Source organism: Haliaeetus albicilla, chromosome 4, assembly GCF_947461875.1.
Source record: "Haliaeetus albicilla chromosome 4, bHalAlb1.1, whole genome shotgun sequence".
Taxonomy (NCBI): domain Eukaryota; kingdom Metazoa; phylum Chordata; class Aves; order Accipitriformes; family Accipitridae; genus Haliaeetus; species Haliaeetus albicilla.
In genome coordinates, this window is record NC_091486.1 from 22,418,677 (window position 1) to 22,441,089 (window position 22,413).

Below are 22,413 nucleotides of genomic sequence, written 5' to 3' on the forward strand. Positions count from 1 at the left end.
TCTGCACTACCTCCATTCTCAAGAGTTCCGTCTGCAGCGAATCTGGTTTTTGTTTAAAAGATTCCCTTATGAAAGGCTAATGCTTGAAACAGACAGAGAGCCTATTGTAGGCACCTTCCTTAAAAGGCAAATTCACCTCAGTAAATTTAATTAGGGAGGTCAGAGTACAGCACTTCCAACATCCAAACAGCGGAAGCAACCTGTAGGTTGCTACAGCAGATATATATAGACCACCCTGGGGCACCTGCACAATTTACACTGAGGAAGTCAGTGGAGAGAGTTTATATACAAGAGAACAATCATTAGATGCGTATAGACCAAGATGCAGTTCCATAGTATTAATCCCAGTTTCATGTGTGGTCATAAACAGGTCTGTAGAGTTGTAAGAGACATTACTGATTACCAGGAATATATAAATTTCACATTTCTACAGCAGTGCCTGAGTGCCCAAGATTACAGGTTTACTGTGCAACACAATAACGAAGTCACAGACCATATTGCATAGACTGGATTCAGATTAGATATTTGGAGTACCAGTAGGCACAGGCATATAGACCACAGTTCTGGCATACTTAGAGCAGCACAGACCGATCCTAAATATAAGACAGATGGACAGAATAAAGACCAGGCAAGGACTAAGTATTTGTGACAAACTGCAGTCAAGATTACAGCATCTGCCCAAGCATTATCATTTGATAATTACTGATCGTATTTACAGCAGGCGAAAGAGGCAATACAATTTGCTTAGCCAAGCAACTGCAGCTGACCAGTATCAACGAACTATACACACAACTTCGAAAATGCTTTTACCTGTGAATTTGCCCATTCCTGTGTAGATAGTCTAAGCCCTCCAAAACTTCTTTAAGAATTGTTGCTATTATGGGTTCTTCAAGGACACCATTTTTGTGCTCTCCTCTGTTGACAATATACTTTATTATATCAAGCATTGAACCTATATTGCAGATCCAGGAAAGGAAAGAAGCATATATACAGCATTATCGTATCAGATTCTTGAGAAAGTTATATTTCTTCATTCTTTCTAGGCTACTGCAATTTAAAATCTTTGCATGTATGTGTAAAGACCTCACATTAACTAGCTCTCAGAATAAAGCACACTGCTACCTCGTTCAAATGAGAAACGGCACCGTGTGCCGTCTTTTTGTCAAGAATACTGTAAACCTTAATGATCCATTAGAAAGATCCACTAACAGCTTGCTAAGCTACCATTTATTGAAAACTCAGGAATATCCCACATTTAAACAGACATGTACAGCAAAGGTTTTAGTTTATTATCCAGCTGAGATTATGGTTCACATAAAACATGCAGCTTCAAGACTGGAAGGAGATATTCTCTGCAAACAAATGATGACAACTTTTCTAGTGACACCCAGTTTGACATTGAACTTAAGCTATTATAAATTTCAAGGAATTTAATAGCAAAATTTTGTTTTTATCCAAGCATTTTTCAACAGCTCACAGTAAATTCCTGTCATGAATCACTGGTTTCTCTCAGCATCTATGCTTGCTTTTGATGGAACTGAACAGTTCAACCAAATGTGACGTTAACAAGTGTTATTTCATGAGCACTTCCCATCCTTGCTTTCCAGCATGAGGGTGCAGTAGTCTGCTGCCATCGAGACTGATCTTGAAGAACATCGTTTAGCAATCAGTACCACCACATCTTATTTTGGAGCCTCGCTTTTCTAAGCTAAAAGCACATTCAGTTTAGCCTCTTTTTCCTCTCCCAGAACCAAGTAAGATTTTTATACCATTAACCATCATCATAAAAACTGTAATGAGTGTTTGGTTAGTTTAAGCAATAAAAAGGATGCAACATGTATAATGCAAAAGGATGCAACATGTATAATGCCTGTCCTAGGAAGAATGTTCCTTGAATAAGGAATGAGAAACACTCATTATGAAATCAGTAATATATGCATTTTTACAAAAATAGAGTGGATTCAGAGAAACTCAAAACAAGGCCACACTCACAGAACTGACTTAATTCTCATCAGTTTTCCCTACACAGCCTTAACAGAGAACTGATTCAGAATAAAAAATTACAGTAGTTAGATCAACAGAATTTATCTCAGTAATTCTTGGCCTGTACTAGCAATATAAATATGCAAACTTTTTAAGCTTGCACATTTCTGCTATAACACACCTATGTCTCAAGGTTCATCCTATGTAGTCTCTCTCCCCACTTTTTACTTGGTTTAGGTCAATTAACTCAAAGAAGGTACATTAGAAAAAAAATCATACCATTTCCTTGCAGCTAAACAAGTAAAACCAGTAACTTACCCCCACTTAACAGCTTCATAACCAGCCAAAGTTCATCCTTCACCACAAAAGATGTATAATAAGTCACCACATTGGGGTGATTGCATTGACTCATTGCTTGAATTTCTTTCTGTAAGAAATACAAAGCCCAACATAACACAGACAGCTATCAGTTCTGCTTCTATAGAAAGAAAGTTTAATTTCCAAAGTAAAATTCTATAACAGAACTGAAGTATGCATAGAATATGCATCAAGGCACCAAAACATTTCAATTTACCTATAGATCTGCATGCAAGACAAAACATTATTGCAAAGAACACGAGGGAGGTTTGGCCAGGAGATATAGGCATAACTACATCAATTTTCTTCTGACAGCAGCAAAGAAATTACTGTTAAAGTCCCAGTTCAGAGTGAGTAATGAAGAATGAGCAGTCTCCAAGAGCTGAAGGTGTGGGTACAGGCTGGACAACAAAAGGCAAGTGAAGACCAAAACCTACTGCCTTTCCTGTTCAAAAGAGATATGAAAAGTGTAGAATGGGAGCAGGTGGGAAAGGAGGAAGGAAGCTGTCGGACAAAGGACATCCTCAGCTACTGTGGGATGGACAGGTAGACACCAGAGCCACGCAATCAAACAGAAGTGGACGAGGAAAAAGCAATGTTACAGACCAAAAGTCAGAGGAAACAATTTAGAGGAGCACACAGTCGTCACCAACGGATTCACAATGTGGCAGTACCAAGTAACATCATCTATGACGCATCACAGCTATACACATTAAGAATGACTGTCTTGTATCTGTTTTTTCTAGCAGAGCCCTTTTTCTATTCACTCTTTCACATAATTGCTCTTTCACACCTTTCTGGCAGCTCTCATTATCCTGTCAATCCTTTACATAGGAGCATTCAGGCCTCCTCTGTAGTGGAGGGTTTGGCTCACACCAACTTAAGCTCCCACAACCCTATTCCTTCTCCCTCTCCACCTCCAGCCACAGAGCCCTGATCCATCCCTGGTGCTAAAGGACGTGCTCCTGGAGGGTGAGCCAGGCAGGGAGCCAATCCAGCTAAACCCCAAACTCTTCCACCTCCCCTCCTGCCATGAAAAGCAACTGCTTTCAGGTGGACCCATGTTACATGCTGACTCACCAGCATCGGTGCAAGGCAGGCACTATGGTGGTCCCACTTATATTGATTAAAGCTGCCACAGATGCCATTTTCAACTTTCAACCTCAATTCAGCAAGTGTTTGAAAGGGGACGGGGGTATTGTTGTTATTTGCAATGCACTCAAGATCACAGCCGCTTTATAATAAAAAGCTAATTATATGTATTAAAGACTGTGATTTAATCTCATGATGCCTGTTGGTGACTATTAAGTCAGGCCATAGTTTGACATACATTTCAGCTAGTCCTGTTGTCAAAAGTCCTCCTCCCTAGACAACTTCTGAGCCCTGAACCACAGAAGGATGAATGCCTGGATAGTCATGCAATGAGCCTGAATAACTGAGCAATTTGCAAAATAGCTCCCTGCCTCCCTGGGAGACAGTAGGTGGAAAACAGAAGAAATATGTGGGGCACATTTCCCTTTCCCAGAAGACATGTCAGCTTAAACACAAGTCAAATTACTGCCTCAGGTTCTTAATTCAGCTATCCATACTAAATCTTAACTGTAACTCTCCCACTCTTGATTACTATTTCATTTCTTATATTGTTTAATTGTTTTCCTATGCTGGTAATATAATAACAGCTCAAAAAGTCTACCTGCCACTGCTGGGCAAAAATACACCTCATCTGTTTTATTCACACATTAATAGTGCAGAAATGTAACTAATTGACTGTGGTAATCTTCACTATCTTTAACTGAAAAGTGCTTTGAATATTTTGTCTGCCCGCAACAACTCGTTGGCAAAAATTGAGGTATTGCACTAACCATGGCCAAAGGCACCTTGCGTCTCAGCTTTGGTGACTTTTTCCAAAAAGAGTCTTTGTAAAACAAAAATAAATTAAAAAAAAAAAATAAAACAGAAAGCAGCCCATGAGAGATAAGGGATTGAATTTTAGTCAGGAAAGTATTAATTTCAGACTTGCAGTTCTGGAGAGCCCCCATCACACACAGAATGGAAAGCCTCCACAAACTTCAGTTATTTGGCTGAGGCCCACAATATGCACAGGTGAGAGAGAAAAGCATTCACTTAAAATACACTGTCAGAGGAAAAGCTTGCAGCAGGACATTCAGGAGAACGCCCCAGAATCTTCTTCACATTCATGTCACTTTAGACATTTGACAACACCAAAGCTGTAACAACACTTTAGATTTTAAGTCTCTCCCTCATCCCTCTGCTTCTCCCTCCCTTGTGCTAGCACAAGTGTTTGTGCACTACGTCAGGAAATATGTCCAGGTTAAAAGCTAACTTCTTTTTGGCCAGGTTATTTCTGATGCAGTTTCTCTGAGCAGCTGCACAAAAATGTGTGTCGGCCTACGGGCAGGTGGGTGACACAGTTAATAAGCAACTGCGAGACAGCTCCTTTCGGTGCTCAGCTGCAGCACCCACGGGGCCAGGTCCAGCTCTCAGTGACCAGGCAGGTGCCACAGCTCTGTGGGTGCTTCCCCAGGGCCTCCTCCACAGACACCCTGGGTACAGCTGTTTGAGGGGCTGGGTATAACATGCGAGGGGCACCTCCAGAGAGCCTGCTCGAAGGGCTATCCAGAGCAGAAATGCAAACAGTTTAGAAAAACTATTCAATCAAATAAGACATTCTATAGACTATTCTTTGGTTTGTAGTGTTGAGGTTTTTGTTTGTTTTAAAAAACTGGAGGTAAGGGCATGGGGGAAGATACCCAGTCAGGACAATACTAAGGACAGGAACTTTTTCCTTGGCTCAGGGGGTTAATTTACATTTAGCTTACAATAGTGAGAACACCGGACACTGCAGGAAACAGAGTATTGAATTTCAGGAGTTTGGCAGTTTGTGTAACCTTAGTATTATTTAAACTCCCTCCTACACTGCCTTTCTATTTTCATTGACACTGGCCCAAATCCTAAGTCCACTTACATGGGCACCAGGCTTGCTGCATTTTCTAGCTCTCTGAAGGCCACACAGCTGAGAATTTGTGAAGGTTGCCTTTGCACAACATCCATAAGCACTCAGCAGAAGGATTTTACAAAACAGCATGTTCAGAGGGAAGTTTTAGAACATTCCTGTGCCAATGGAAACTGTTTGATCAGAAAAATAAGTGACTGAAAACTGAGCAGACTCAAAAACGGTATTAAAAAACACAAAATGCAAGAGTGTTTTAAGTATTATCAACTGAAAGAAAAACGTTAGTACAGTTGTAACAAGTTTTGAAGGTCGATGATGCCCTTTTCCAGAATAACATCACTATTTTTTAAACAAAATTTAAAAATCTATTACAGCTGAGTCAGAGTAAGTATACTTCCTCTCACAGAAAAAAAAAAAAATTACATATGTGTGTGCATACACATGTGTGTATGCACATATAAAACTAAAAGGAATCATGCATGGCATTTTTTTAATTTTTTTTTTTTTTTTACCCTCCTAACCAGGAATTTGGACAGCCAGAATTTATGTTCAGATCAAAACAGATCAACAGATAAAAGAAGCACAAAATCTGAACACAGAAAAGCAGAAATTGACTTATGTTAAAAAATAAAAAAGATGGTATGGACAGTGGTCTTTGTACCAAAAGAAAGCAATATGGGACCAAAAATTCAAGACCTGTTGCCTCATTTGGCAGACAGTAAAGATATGTCAGCAGTAAAGATACTCAAGCACTTGCTAAGATAACTTTGTACAAGCTGGTAACTAATCTCTAGATCATCTGAATACCTCTTGCAGATTTTTGGCAGTTTTGTCTGTTTTCATTTGTTGTAACTTTTTAACTCTTAATTCCAATTACTAGTTCAAATTCTAATAAAAAAAGATCAAAGTTTGACCATTTTATATTACAATGATTTTGTATTTCTGGTTTTATAGAAATGTTCTTTATGGACTGTAGATGTTAATACATCATGCACAACATCTCGCCTCAGGCTGTTCTCTTTCTAAACACAGTTCAGAATTTTTGGGGGTTTTCAGTTGACAGAAGTCTCCCTACCTCAGAGGTAACTTCCACTTCCACAATCCTCTTTTAAAAAACACAACAATGTCCCATACAAGCTATTACATAAACTGAAGGCAAATGCCATCAATCACCAGGGGAAGAACATTTTGGGTCCTCCACTGTAAACAAGCCATTTTATCTGAAGAAACTGGATGGACCATACCCTCTGTATCAAATTCAAGATATCTTTTGCACTGGCAATTCCCTGCTGAGGAGATCATTTCCTTCAGAGGCAGGAATTTCTGCATTAGAAAAAGCCCACAGTCTCTAGGCAGTAGTATAACCTGTGGAACAGAAGAGAGTGTTCTCACTTTTAGAATGGTTTTGTGTCCTTCAACCCTTGTTATGCTGCTTATATATAAATACGCATCAGTCATAAGCACGTGACTAGGAGCATTAGAAAGTAACAGGTTTTGTTTTTTAACAGTTCTTTGCAACTTCATCTGGATTGCCATAACCAGTGCAGATGAAAAACTCTTGCAGTCCCTTTTACAAAGGCCCTCTTACAGGTCTCTTCCTCCTCTAATCAGTGACCCAAACAAACAGCATTCCTCAAATGGCTTGTTACGGCCTATCAGATAGATGCATGTTATTATCTTTAACAAGAGTTTCCTTGTGTAGATGGCAGCGTAGCCATTCCTACTTCTCCCCTCAAAAGTTATAATTACAAAATGATCCAACAACTAGTTTTTGCCATGTTTTGGTGCTTTAGACATTTTAAGGAGACCTACTAAATTTTACCTTTTTCTTTTTAATCAGTGTTTAACCAAACGAAAATGTATCTTTCCTTGGTATTAAGAAAAGACAGACAACCAGACAGTAACCTCTTGAAAATCGAGTCTCCAGAAAGCAAGGGGTAAGGTTCTTCCCACAGTTCTCAACAGCTGGTTATCCCAAGATTCAAATTTGCACTTCTTGTTTTTGTGGCATTAGAAAATACACATTAGTAAAATACATTTTTAGGGGAAGGGCATGCTTCTTTCAGATTATTTTCAAATCCTTTTCTCACTGTTATCCTGCATAAAATTCTACCCTCACTCTTAGACCAAGCAAAAACCAAAATCAAAACAGAAGATAGTCTCCATGTAATATGTTACCCTCTGATTTACTTACAAGTAATTCATCCATACTGGTTTGGCATTTTTCTAAGTTGATTCTCTTTATTGCTACACGTTCTTGCCTGGGTTTGCATAGCGCTGCCTGGACAACCGCTGTAGCACCACTACCTGAAAAGGGGCAGAAAAGGAACACAGTCTTAATATAACAGGAGTTACCAGTGACCAACATAAGAACCCCACACTGACGAAGAACTTAAAATCTGCTGTTTATCCTTTTTCAGTGCTTTTCCCACATGCATACCTTTCTACTAGCAAGACAGCTTGCACACTTCTCAAATGGAGAAAAACCTCAAAGTTTCTGTTCCATATGCCACAAAAACTTCCCAAGCCAGCAACTTAAAATGATGTGCTCATTTATCAAGTCACACCCATCACCTCAATGCATTTCATAGTTTGGGAACCTTTACACTTTTGTCTTTGGACACATCTGTTTTAATCAAGAACATGACTTGCACAGTTAACACAATTTAAAACATTACGAAGAGGGGTGGGGAGTGTGTGCTTTATCAAAGGTTATTTCTTTCTGTTCTTCCAGGTCAGTCCCTGTTTAAGCAGGTTTTTGTTCCCTCTATGCAATGAACAGAAAAATACAAGTAAAATTGTACATGCCAAACTTCTACAGTTTCACCTATGTTCCTGCTCATTCATCGTGATTAGGGTAACATCCTACAAAAAGCATGCTAATTCTTGTAAAGAGCATGGGAGGCACAAGTTTATCACACCAACAGTAAGAAGATGCACGCTGTTGAATGGCCCAGCAGAGAAAGTCAGTCATGCTTACTTGACATGCAAATCACATGTGGTCATACAACTACAGTGATAACAAAGTTTGGTGGAATTGAACAAATTTGGGGGAAAACATTAGAATGATTTTCTTTAGTATGCTTTATTTGCAAACAGTGGGAGTATAAGGTCTTGTTTCTTCCTTTATCAAGCACCCACTGACTTTGCCCCAGTCAGTATTACCTCACTAAATTAGTGAAATGATTGCAAGTAATATTCAGAAAGAGTTTTGACGGGGTTGCACATCTTGCTGTCACACCAAATACAGCAGTGTGTGCTTCCTCAAAGTAATCACATCACGCTCATTCATGCAGAAATCTAAAATACCCCGACAAGTAGCTTCTACCTGTAATACTAAATATTTTAATATAAATTATGGATTTCTGGTAAGTCACAAATTGAGCAACACGTTATATTGGCCTGCTCATACACTATGTTCTATTTATGCTCGGTAATTGGCATGTCCTAGATGAATACAAATTGTGAACAAAAAGCCTTTTGTTGTCAAGCTCTACAAACGTGGATTCAGTTACCAGCCGACTTAAGAACAATTGAGAGCTTTTCCCTCTGCACATCTGAAAACAGCACCGACAATACCTCATGACTGAAAGTTATTGTCCATGTTTTAATTGCTATTTGCTTAGCTATATTCATGTATTGTTTGTTCACATGATGTTTTCACTCAAATCACAAAGCTTTTTAACTCAGTGTATGAATTTCATTACAAAATTCTGAGCTCATCTCAAAAAAAAAAGTCTCAACAGGACTAATTAGTCATGTATTTGCAGGATGTGGTCACAGACAAATATTGACATGTCCTATTCTGTCTGCTTACAGAACAAAGCCTTTGAAAATTCCAATAATATAAGTAACAAAAGTATTAAAATGTATTTTAAAAATTAAATAAGACATCCCAAGGAAAGAACCACCAAGTCAGCATAATTAGCTCAGCTAAAACTCATCTACGTCACTTTAATGAAGTTCTTATTCAGTAGCCATCAAGACACAAATCCTCTCATTACTCTGGCTACACAACTGTAGGTTGAGGCAAGGGGAAGAAACCAATTTTTTTTGCTATTAATGATACAGGAACAAAGACCAAGATTTTCCTTGATGTATCTTTTTTCATCTATGCCCGTAGTTTTATCTACTTGTAGGAAACGACCAGATCTTCACTTTCAAAACAGATTCAAATACAAAGACCACATAAAGGACAAACAGAAAAAGCACACAGAAAAATTATTCAGCCAATGCCAGGATGAAATCTGGCTGCTTCCTCAAGTTAAAGTAAAATGACAGTAAGTAACACTTCAAAACATTTTGGAAAAATTAGATTACAAAAAAAATAGTCCTGTCACATCCCTGACCCCAGCCCACTATATCACTTGCTTAAGTTCTGTGAGACCCCAAACCAAAGACTATGTGCTTACTACTATTTCAAACCTCTTGATTGCAAAATTAATCCTGAGCTATCATTATGCACAAGCTGAAGATCTGTTCCTCTTTTGCCTACTGAAAGAGGAAGAGATGCGAGATTTTAGGACATAAACCAGAGTTTGAAGTTTATTTATATGAAAAGCCTTTCAGTGCATTTTCCTGTGTTTCCTCCTCAGACAGACATGCAACGGGATATTCTTCACCACAAGAATATGATGCACTGACAATGCAAAAAGCTTTCTATGTTTAGTATAAAGCCAATCTACTTGGTTTCTTCTTTCTCCTGCCTTTTGAATACTCTCACACAATACAGTATTTTGATAGTAAAGGCAATCTGCGCAGCCTGCATTCTCAGTGGGACCTACGTATAAAACCCGTTTGAAAAAGGAGTTTCAAGTACTGAAGTGGGAGCCAGGCACTTAGGGGCTATATGCCTCCTTCCTCTTAAAAGATGTTCCCCTCTCCTCCTCTGGCTCACAGGTAAGCAACTGGCAATAAAGACGAGGAAAATCTGCAGCTTTTCCATGTGGTCAGAAGACTCCTTTTGTTGTCAATAAAGAGATGCCCTTCTATAGCCTACTAAACAAGTAGAAGTGTGAAGTGTTCCAGAGGAGTAGCTGTTACAAACAGGACTACCCAGATAATCATTTCAGGCGAGAGATAACAGACTACATGAGTAATGCACACTATCATACAGTGAAACAAAATTATCACAGACAACTATTTAACATAACAAATTAGGGTCACAGAAAATGACTGCATAGAATAGATTACAGTCAACCATTCATTGTTAGAAGGCATGACCTCTTCAGGTATGCTGAGCCTTACGAGACCTCCAAAACCCTCACAGTGGAGAACATAGTAACTACACCACAACCAAAGCACAGACTGGTTTTAGCATCCAGTCTCTATTTAGAAAACTGATCTAGTATAATAAAAGCTCAGGTTGGACAAACCATGAAGCCTTTACATCCAGCTGTCTTCCGCAGAAGAACAAAACAAAGGATTACCAGTGGTAAGACTCAAAAAGCAGCTTTGTAAGAATGATGGGGTTTTTCCACTACTGGAAAAGTTGTTCTCCTGCTACAGACAAGTTCTCTTTGCCAATTTCAAAAGTTAGCAGTGAAATAATGCAATTTCAGTCCACATCAAGATGCCTACTACTCCCATTTCACAATATAAAACAAGTCAAGAGTTTCATCTTGTCCTCACATTTTTGCTGCCATCCTCTCCAGTGTAAGCATTCCCTTACAGCAAACCTATTTCTTCATGCTATGAACCATGCACTCCCTACCATCCTGCCCTCAGAGCAGCAAAGCCATTAGAATTGCTTTTAACTATCTGGGTTCATGCAATAGAAACCTTCTTAAGAGCTATTTACATATGGCCACATTTCACTTCATCTGAAGGATAAAACCTAAATGCAGTTTTCTGCATTCCACTTCACACATGCTTCACAGAAAGCATATGAAAACCCCACAAACACAAACACTCATCCAGGATTTAAGCTTATCTAAGTAAGTTCATTCAAGTTGTTCTAAATCTGACATAAAGGTATTTTTTCTCTCTCTCTCTTTTTTTTTTTTTTTAAATTACAGGAATGTAACCCTCACAGAACCTCTCTCCAGCTGGCAAAGAGAAGGATCTTTTAACAAGTGTGATCAACAGCTGACATTAACATTTTAGTTTTATCTACCCTCCACTAGTCAAGTCTCAAAAAGACAATGAGGTGAGATGGCTGGACCATATCACTTGCGCATCTCACATGTACACACCCTTCTTCATACAAGCATGTGACACTTCACTTATTCCCTGTTATGTATAAACATCTGACACTTTCCACTCTTTCATCACTGCACAGTAACTCTATTCAAAATAGATCTAGAACTATTCCTTTAAATTTTCTTTTTCTCCTCAAAAACAAGACAGTAACCGCATTACCCCATAATACCAAGTATTTTTTTAGTAGCTCAGTGTTACTCTACAGTATTCCAACAAGAACTTATTTTAAAGATTTCTGCACTCATTAGGTCCCTTCAGACGCTCTACCCAAAGACACCTTCCCCAACGCCATGGTGGTTCTACCTAATCTCTGAAGAGGAGGATGTAATTTGTTGGTAATGGTAAGTTTACGTGTTGACTAGGTATCTGAAGGGTTAGACAGCAGTTGTAATTGGAGAACACTAAATACCTTATCTCAGAATCTATACAAACTCTTAGATACCAACCTGTATAATCTGTGTTTTTACATACCTCTTCTGTTCCCCCAACATACAGAAACCTCCTATTAAATGTAGATGATTACGGCACACAAATTTTAAGTCAGCCTCAAATCCAAGATTGTAATTGTAAATTGTAAACTGTCCGTAAACTAAATTGTAACTGTCCGTAAAAGAAGCCAGTACCAAATAGAATAAAATCTATGAAAATGGATGAAGCAGCTACAAAAGTATTTTTATTTAACCTCTCAGACAGTCCAGTTCTGAAGAACAGAGTCCCCTAGATAATGCAGCTCATACCCAATGTAACTGCGGGATTCCTTTTGCATAGAGCAGAATGCACTAGTACACATAAACCGTGCCTGCACAAATGCAATCTAGCTTAGGTTTCCACTCATAAAAACATGTGGGGTTTTTTACATAACATACAAAGCATCTGTGCTTATATACAAGATTGAAAGCTATGTTGTATATTGCATGCAATACTGTGTAGCATATTTCCAGCATTACTACGTAAGTGTTATGAACTGATCAGTACTTAACGTATTCTATGGCAGTAATGTGCAGAACTAGTCTCTTTAGTCTCGAAAGAATCAATTCTGTTGGTGGCAAAGCAACACTTTTGGTAAAGAAACAGAGAAAAAAGAACCTTTAATTTCTTTCGGTTTCTAGCTTTTTACCCCACAATACTCCAGAGTTCTTTCAGTATTACTCATTTTCTGTCATATTACTTCCATTGATTCAAAGTAAGCTATAAATCTGCTCGTTAAATCTCATTTAGGCCACCATACTAAACTCTAAATCTTTCTGAAACTGAAATTCTTCACAGAAAATGAACTCATAATTTCTCTCTCCATCTTCACACAACATAAATGCTTGTGTTCTTAAGAACTTCACAATAATCACGTAAATACATTTACTAACAATTCCTGCCCACTTTGTGTTCTTAATTCATGCTGGGATGAAATCTCTCCCCTTATAACTCACTTGGATGCTAGTTTGTTTATCCTATCCATTAGGTTTATGACATAGTTCACTAAAAATACACGAAGTGTTCCATGAAATCTATGCCCATACATAGGACTTCTGCATTTTCATCATTCAACAATTAATCTCATTAGCTCTTCATGGAGCTATACAAAATGAATTTGTTCTGCAGTTGGACATTTAAAAACATCATCATTATGGCTATAGAATCACTGGGTTCTGTATTGTCATGGTTTAACCCCAACCAGCAACTAAGCACCACACAGCTGCTCGCTCACTCCTCCCACCCAGTGGGATGGGGGAGAGAATCAGAAAAAAAAGTAAAATTCATGGGTTGAGTTAAAGACTGTTTAATAGGTCAGAAAGGAAGAAAATAATAATGATAATAATAATAAAAAATTACAATAATAATAATAAAAGAATTGGAACATACAAAACAAGTGATGCACAATGCAATTGGTCACCACTTGCCAAAAGATGCCCAGTCAGTTCCCAAGCAGTGATCCACCCTCCCAAGGCCATCTCCCCCCCAGTTTATATACTGGGCATATGGAAAGCCGCTTTGGCCAGTTTGGGTCAGCTGTCCTGGCTGTGTGCCCTCCCAACTTCTTGTGCCTCTCCAGCCTTCTTGCTGGCTGGGCACGAGAAGCTGAAAAACCCTTGACTTAGTATAAACACTACTTAGCAACAACTAAAACATCAGTGTGTTATCAACATGATTCTCATACTAAATCCAAAACACAACACTGCACCAGCTACTAGGAAGAAAATTAACCCTATCCCAGCTGAAACCAGGACATGCATTTACCTTTTAGCTTAGACAAAGTCTCTGAGGTCTAGTTTATCCCATACTACTTTTCAAAAGCACGCTGCATAAGCAATCCAGAAAAACCTCTCCAAAGATGATAAAGGTCTACAAATACTTCTGCGATCCCACTGAAGTCTTAGAGAAGTAGCCTAAATGTCCATGTCAAAATTATTATGTGTTATAGAAAATCTACAAGAGAATTTCTATGCAAGCGTTGAGCCAACCTGTATTAAAGCTAAGGTACACCAAGCTTGAGCATTAACCAGATATCATATTCTCCATGCAGGAAAAAAAAGGCAAGGGGATTCACAATTAGCAATAAAACCGCACATACAAGAAAAACAGGTGCAGGTGGCAATGACTAGGCTTTTTGAACAATTCTCTTTATTACCCACCACCCTTGCTGAAATAGTAAAAGGACTGGTTGTATCAGGTGGTTTGGCTTGACAAATTATAGGAAGTATTCTGAGGTTTCCTATGTTCTTATGTTACAACTCCCTGTCAAATCTGCAGAACAGAATAAAGAAATTCTTCTGCCAAAAGCACATGAGAACAGGAATCTACTTTCTTGAACACAGAGGCTTCTAGCATCAGAGTACAGCAAATAGCTATCAATCACGAACTAATTATTCAGGAAATAAGACAAATCAATACTGTATAAGAAAGTCAAGTACCTATACTGATGATCTGGAAAACGTAAAAGTCTTCCTTCCCTCCACTAGTAAGCCCAGACACACTATATTGCAGGAACTCTTCCGAGATGTCTGTCTTATCTGAAGAATAATCAGCTATCACCACCAGTTATGGTTAAAAGAATTTTATAAGAGCTCTACTCTGACAAAGGCACTAAAGAAATCTGTGGCTAGAAAGTGAAACCAGATATATTTAGATTAGACATAGGTTTATTTAATAGTGACTGTGTTCAGCTTTTAAATAAAGTATCAGCCTAAATGATGGCTTTTTCTTTCAGACACTTTCTTGGTAAGGAGAATTCCGCCTAGGGTCATACAGAGCTCAGCACTTGTCGGCTTTGTACAGTGCTGTCAACACACTAAGATCAGATTGGAAAGTCCAAGGATGACCATTAACTATGTTTGGGGGATTCAAGTAAACTTAGCAATAAACACACAGCTTGGAAAGGGAGGAAATTAAAAACACAGACTATGCCCACTACCTCCTTCCACCTCACGACTGCCCCCTCCCTTTGTTCCCATCCCAACTCTCACAACAGAGACTGACAACTACTGATGTTAAAACCCAGCCTGAGAGACTCTTTTTTTGTGTGTTTGTTCATCAGAGAGGCTTTATTTAATGCAACTCTATTGGAACAAGTAAAATAAATGAACCACCAAAAATATAGCCACTGTGTTTGTTAAGCACATGGGAGAAACAATAACTTACAGGTGGATCAAGATCACACATTCTGTTGAAGTTCAGTAGAAATAAAGCCATGCCTCACTACTAGAGAAATACATCCTGTTACCCCATACAGTCATGTCATATATTGCACACAGTGTTGCGTTTGAAGCAACAGGAGTAAGACAGTCAGTATCCCAGTTGCCTTCCCAGTTTTCCAATCCAATATACTATATTTAGTGCAGAACATGGTTTTATCCCCCTGTGCTATCATTATTAGTGTTTAAAGTGACAACACCACAGCAGGAGACACAGTTAGCAACCTACCTGACAGCCCCACATTTCAACACTGGAAAACTTTTAGCCCTATCACAAAAATAAGATAAGGCACATAACAAAAACACAGTTCCTGCCCTTTTTTTAAGAAGGTACCTAGAAAGGAATTCAACTCTTTTGGGTAAAATCAGGTGCTAACAAAGTTGAGGATCAACTCTGAGAAGTGCATCAGAAACAGAGAGCAACCACAATGCTTCTCCTTTTGCCTGTCTTTGAACAGGAAGCAGCATATAAACACACACTGAAAGAAAAGTGTAGATGTGTTGCAAAGGAAAGTGGAGTGATGCCAAACACCCAGGCAGTTTAATGTCCATCTGCATGTGTCATCACCAAAATGATCTTTTAACTAAGTACTCCATGGCCTTGAGTCCTCTTACATGCTAGTCCTGGAGCTCACAGGGAGCTTGGTACATTTCCAGAACTGGTATGAGAGCATCTTCCCATTCATTAGCAATCCATGCCAAGGAAATGTCAGCACCACAGCAGGTAAGGAAAACCTAAACAAAAGCAGTCCACTTTCAGCAGGTGTTATCTTCTCCCTGACTTGTCATTTAAAATATATGAGTTGTCTAAATAAAGAAGTTGAAAGGGAACTATAGCAACTCAAATAAGATTGTCTAGGCAAACCCTGTATTATAAACACTACCCAAGATTAAATTCCTTTTGCTCTGCTGCACATCTCAATATCTTCCCAAGAAGTGTTATTTATAAGTGAAAAACATTTATATAAAAAAAATCCACAATCACCACTATTTCAGAATTTGCAGTCATCAGTACTGAAATTTGCCTTGCGGAAGTGTCAGGGTAAGACTGGTGTGACTGGTACCCATTGCTCCCGACCCCTGGTAACGTGGTTAGCATAACTAACACCATTTTATAAGGCAAGCAGCCATTCTCTATGACTAAGCGGGTCACATATTCATTCCCTTTCCCCTTATTATCAGGCCCTGAAGATCCCATGAACCAAGTAGACAAACAAAACAGATTTTTTCTTCCCCTCCCTACCAGCCTCAAGATTCCTGGGCACCAGCCTGACTACTCCCTTCCTTAACAAGCCTTGAAGGTCCCAGGCACCCAGTCAACCCAGTGGTGGTGATGACCTTGTCACAGAAAAGGGAAGCATAACAGCACACAGAGCACTGTCCATAAAATCAAACAGTTACAAGTCCTGAGTGGGGAACTTGGACTGGATCTGCTGCTGGACAGGGAGACCCATGACCCTGGTGGCCAGGGATGCCTCCACTGTCATCTGCTTCCTCCAAGGATTGAGTGACTCATATGCTTTCATATTATTTTTGAGTCTAGATTATGACTGTTATATTGATACAGCACCACGTACTAAGATTTGACCCAATCTGCAGAGGGTCCAAGTGATTAGAAATAATAAGTTGTATTATAAATTCCGTATTACTTAGGTGATTAGAAATCGTAAGTTAAGTCATATTATAAATTCTGTATTACACTGCTTATAAATTGTACTATATTGATTCTGCTTGTAGAAATCCTGTGCCATTCTAATCATAAGTTCTGTGCTATACTAATCATAATATCTTGTTAAGAAAATAAAGCTTTAATTGTAACTACGTTTTAGTGCCAGCATCACTCTGCCAAGGATCCCTAAAGACTGATAAGCCTGACTAACAGATTCTTGGGAGTAAATAGATATTATCCTCCTGTGCAGAATTCACTTCTCACACACCACAAAATTATCCTGCTCATGTGTGCTAAAAAAGAAGGGTATGGGGGGAGAAGAACCAACACACAGAGACAACTTAAGAAATACAGCTGAACCTAAAACAAACAAGTGAACAAGGTAAAAACATTCAGTTCTGACCCCAAACCACATCAAATCTCTCCTAAAATACGCTACTTAAAACCTACCCTATATCAATTTAAATGGGCATCAAATGTGACATGGAAACAAAGTATCTCTGTTCCAGTTTGCAGAACTTAACATCTTCCTCACAAGTCCCCTGATTTTCAGGTCTGCTTGGGGTATCTTATCATCACTATATACCTAGTCCACTTATACTCCCTTCACTATCATTTTTCCAAGATTGTGATTATGAAGTAATCTAAAACACGGCATTTTAAGAGCTTAATGAACTAAAGAGTATGAAACTGAACTTAGCAGTGAAAAGTCAAGTTCTATACCTGGAATGATCTCTCCTCTCAATCACGTTACCTTCCATATGAGCTGCCATTGTTAAAAAGAAAAAAGTGAAACAAGGTGTTATGCGTAAGAGTAAAATAAAATATACAACGTTTCAATATTAATTTTACTATAATTTACAAAAGTTGCAGAACAGGAATTAGGAATTCAATGCCATCAAGAAATAGCATATATCACGTCAGAGAGCAAAGAGGTTGCTTAGCTGTACTCACCTAATGAACACCTAAAATGCCTCCACTTTCACATCAATATATAAAAGTAACTTGTGAATTCACCAAACTTATGGTCTAGAAGATACGTGTGCCATTGAACAATGAGTACCATTACACATAACAGTCCGTTACTTAAAGAGATTTAAAGGAACACCTTTCTTTGGGCATGAAAAAAAAATAACTAACTAACTAAATAAATAAATTTGAGCACAGCACCTAGGGGAAAAAAAAGGAAGATCTTCTCTGTTAGGTTGTCATTAGGTTAGATGATATAAAAGAATATGCTGGCAGGAGCATGGATCATCTTTAAAGGTTCTCTGAAAGGACTCTTGAGAAGACCAAAACAAAGAACTGAGCCACAGGTAATAATGGCACATGTGTAAGAGGTATTATTACCTGTTAAACTAGCTCACAGGTTGTGGGGGGAGAAAAGCTCTGAGGCAACTGAGCCCTTCTCCAGTTAACATTAGTTTTGTAATCAGTTTTGTAATCTGCAAAACAAAAAAGAATCCAACTTCACTCACACTGCAAATTTGTCAGGGAAGAAGAAACAGAAAAAGTAAAAGCCAAAGAACTTGCAGTAGGCTTTTTCACCCACGCTTCCACTGCTCTTGCAGCATGGTCGGCAGCACAGCTGTGCTGCACAGCCACCCTGCTGGCACACTGCAGGCAGGAATCAGCTCCTGTTGTACAATCACATTGGTGCCGTTGTGTGATAAGGAGAAATGTGGATGTACTGTACTCCATGTTAATGAATTCAACAAATCCCTATTCATTCTGCATTTTCCCAACAGAAGGCATGAAAAACAGTTGAAGGGAAGGATACAACTTGGTTTAAGAATTTATTACAAACACTAAAATGGGTTTTGTCTGTCATGTTATTATCCATTCATCCTCACAATGTAGGTCAGATTTTCAGGTAATAATGTAAACCTCTTTATTCAGATTTTTTTTTTTTGTTAGTTACAGTTGTACCAAAAACTTGCAATCAAATTCACAGACCCAAAAGCCATACAAAAGAACACCTGTGTAAAACAAAGACAGTTTCTTGCTGTTTTAATATGCTGTGGTTAGGTGAAAGACTACATAAATGACCTAACAGGTCTCAATTTTTCTTTTATTTTAAACTTTTTCTCATCATTCATAGTTACACGGAAGAAAAAACCTTGAAGTATGTGTAAGAGGTCTCGACAGTTTCTCTTTTTACAGGGTTTCATAAAACTAGGTGAATTTTGCTTGGGTTTAGGAGAATTATAAATTTATTCTTACCAGGTTAATCCAAAAGTTTATTTTTCACATCATTCACATCACTTCAAACTATCCATTATCAAAAAGAAAAAGCAAAATCTCCAGTGCTTTTGTAGCAGAGGGGGTTTTTACAAGAAATCTGAGAGATCCTCCTCTACCTAATTAGCCATCCAGAAAGCATATCAGCAAGGGCATTTCATTTTCCTTCATTGACCTGAAGAAGCATAAACACTTCACTCAGATACGTGCACCATCAAAAAATAGCTTTTTTCCTACATTCATTTGAAAAGTTGCTAAAATAAACTTCCTTACCATTCACTCAGCTGCACAACAAAAGAACATCAGGTAATAAATCTCAATTTAAACCAAAGCAGCTTATCTAGAAGATAAAGGGAAAGCTGAAATCATTCTTTCCTTAAAAATTTTGTATCCAAATTTGTTGTTTCAAGGGTCTAGAGTTTTATCCTAGAGCAAACAGTCAACACAAGAGTTTCACAGGAATGTTTTTAATACTTGAAGTATTACTGTTATAAGACCAACAATACAATTTAAAAATACATGTATCAGGATGCAGTTCTTACTCAGGGGCAAAGCCTCCCATCAGACACAAGAGAAATTAAAAATTTCAGGACAGTAGAAAAAACAGAGAAATAACTGACAGAGGATAAAGTAATTGAACTCAGAGGGAAATTCAAAGAGCATCAACCTGCACTTAGTACTACTTGGTTGCCTGTACATTTGCATTTTGGTTTAGAGCAAACAAGCAAATACCCTCTCCTTGATCTTCCTCACAGAGCTTTAGTTTGCTTTGCAGAGCAGCTCTTGTGTGTGCAAAATAAACTCCTTTTGCAGGAACCTGAACTGGAAGTTCTGCTCCAGCAGAAACATGTTCTAACCCCTGAAAGATGCAATGGTTCAGACCAGTCTTCAGATATTTTCACAAAACAAGGACAGCTAGGATGTTTTGTCCAAGGAACTAGTGTGTATCTTGTTCGAAGTAAAACTCCAAACCCAAATATATTGTAGAGGCCTCAACATTAACTGATTCACTCCCCTTATCTGCTCCCATTTCACCAGAAATTTACAGACATAGACATAACTAAGACACTAATGAAATTCCAATGTGGGACCAATTTGTAATCCACAAATATTCTCCAAATCTGCCTTTCTGTTAGCAGGTACACTTTTGTCAGATTTGCTTCCTAAATTTAAGATGCTCTTTTAAAGAACAAAGCCCCAACCAAGTATTTTTCTGCTGTTTCAGACCACCAATAAAATTGTTTCAAACCATGGAACCACAGAATCATTTAGGTTGAAAGTGTCCTCTAGAAATCATCTAGTCCAATCCCCCTGCTCCAACAGGGTCAGCTAAAGCAGGTTGCCCAGCCAGGTTTTCAGTGTCTCCACAGATGGAAGCTCCACAACTTCTCCAGACAACCTGTTGTTGTGTTTGATCACCCTCACAGTATGTTTTCTTGTGTTAAGATTGAGATTCATCATTTTTAATTTGTGTCCATTGCTTCTTGTCCTGTCTGTGGGCACTACTGAGAAGAGTCTGGCTCCCACTTCTTCATTCCCTCCCATCATGTATTTATACATATTGGTAAGATCCCCGAGCCTTCTTTTCTCCAGACTGCATAGTCCCAGCTCTCGGCCTCAAATGAAAGATGATCCAATCCCTTAATCAAGTCTGCGGCCACAGACAGCTGAAGTTTTGCAGGCTCACGCCTGAAGCACAAAGACGAGGAAAATCTCTGTTAAGAGAGACTCCCTGAACAGGTTTAGTTTGTCCAAGTTGAGACATGACCAGCAGGACTAAGGATTCTGCTGTTTCCTGTCTCCTTCTTACCTGCCTGTCCGAACCTCATTCAGCTGTGAGTTTTCAGAACACCACAAAGAAAAGCCCTAGAGTAACATACTCTGAATAACATATCTGGAAGAAACAGCTATTCTGAGCTACAGCTGCCTATGTAACAAAGATCTATAAGGGGGGGAAGGGGGGCACAGAATCAAAGTAAATTACCTTTTTGTATTAAGGAAGAAAAAAGTTAACCTAGCAGTTAATTTGAACCCTATTCTACAATAGCAATGGCATCTTATACCAAATATAGGTGCATGACACTGCCTCAGAAATAAAGCTTTTCCTTCAAAGTTCACAGATGTAAGGAAACTACTTCTTTCTCCAGCACTCTTTTAATACAGAACCAGTTCTTCCTAATGAAATGCAAAATAAAAACAAAACCCCTTTCCTATCTTATGTTCTATTACAGTCTTTAAATACTCTATTACATTACATGGCCAGATATTTTTCCCCCTAAGATGAACTGAAAGATCTAATTTTTAGTTAAAATATTTTCAGAAAAGAAACATGGATTGTGATAATTTCATTCTCCCTGTTGTTTCATCATCAGTACAGAAACCATTATTCAATATACATACAAATCTTGACACCTGGAAGGCAAAACTCACACTGGAAATGGCTCTGCACAACTACACAAGAACTTGTTATCTGCTATTCACTGTGAGGCCAAAAGTTACCTTACCAGGTGTCCTGGTTTTGGCTGGGATAGAGTTAATTTTCTTCCTAGTAGCTGGTACAGTGCTGTGTTTTGGATTTAGTGTGAGAATAATGTTGATAACACACTGATGTTTTAGTTGTTGCTAAGTAGCACTTATCCTAAGCTAAGGATTTTTCAGTTTCCCATGCTCTGTCAGCAAGCAGGTATACAAGAAGCTGGGAGGGAGCATAGCCAGCACAGCTGACCAGAACTAGCCAAAGGGATATTCCGTATCATAGAACATCATGCTCAGTATATAAACTGGGGGGAGTTGGCTGGGGGCAGATGACTGCTTGGGCATCGGTCAGCAGGTGGTGAGCAATTGCATTGTGCATCACTTGTCTTTTCTGAGTTTTATTCTTCTTTTTGTTATATTCCTTTTCACTACAATTATTATATTTTATTATGATTGTTATTATTATATTTTATTTTACTTTAGTTATTAAATCATTCTTATCTCAACCCACAAGTTTTACTCCCCCCCCCCCCCCCCAATTCTCCTCCCCATCTCACTGCAAGTGGGAAGGAGTGAACAAGCAGCTGCGTGGCACTTAGTTGCTGGCTGGGGTTAAACCACACCACCAGGGTATCATATGAACTCCAAAGAATTCTGCTTCACTCCACCTTATACAAGCAGGATAAGTTGAAGGTTTACTACGCTGAACCAGATTTCCTGCCTAGAAAAAAAGCTGTTAAAAGAGAATTACTGTTCGTTTCTAAAGTAGCACTATAAACAAATGCTGGTGTTGATTTAGCTGGCATATTTTATTGTTTCTCATTTAG

General features: G+C 38.6%; 1 protein-coding gene across 3 annotated transcripts in view; it reads right to left on the reverse strand.

The window, feature by feature from the left end:
* The window catches only part of STK39 (serine/threonine kinase 39), a 109,122-nt gene that overhangs the window by 77,562 nt on the left and 9,147 nt on the right, over positions 1-22,413 (reverse strand). For 2 of the 3 annotated variants that reach the window (XM_069781309.1, XM_069781308.1), the window contains exons 2-4: positions 7,509-7,621; positions 2,302-2,410; positions 811-952 (exon numbers count right to left, since the gene is read on the reverse strand). In XM_069781309.1, the coding sequence (XP_069637410.1) occupies positions 811-952; positions 2,302-2,410; positions 7,509-7,621 (364 nt within the window). Of the gene's footprint in view, positions 1-810; positions 953-2,301; positions 2,411-6,558; positions 6,660-7,508; positions 7,622-22,413 lie in introns of those variants that run through there. The other variant, XM_069781310.1, reaches the window with a different exon arrangement.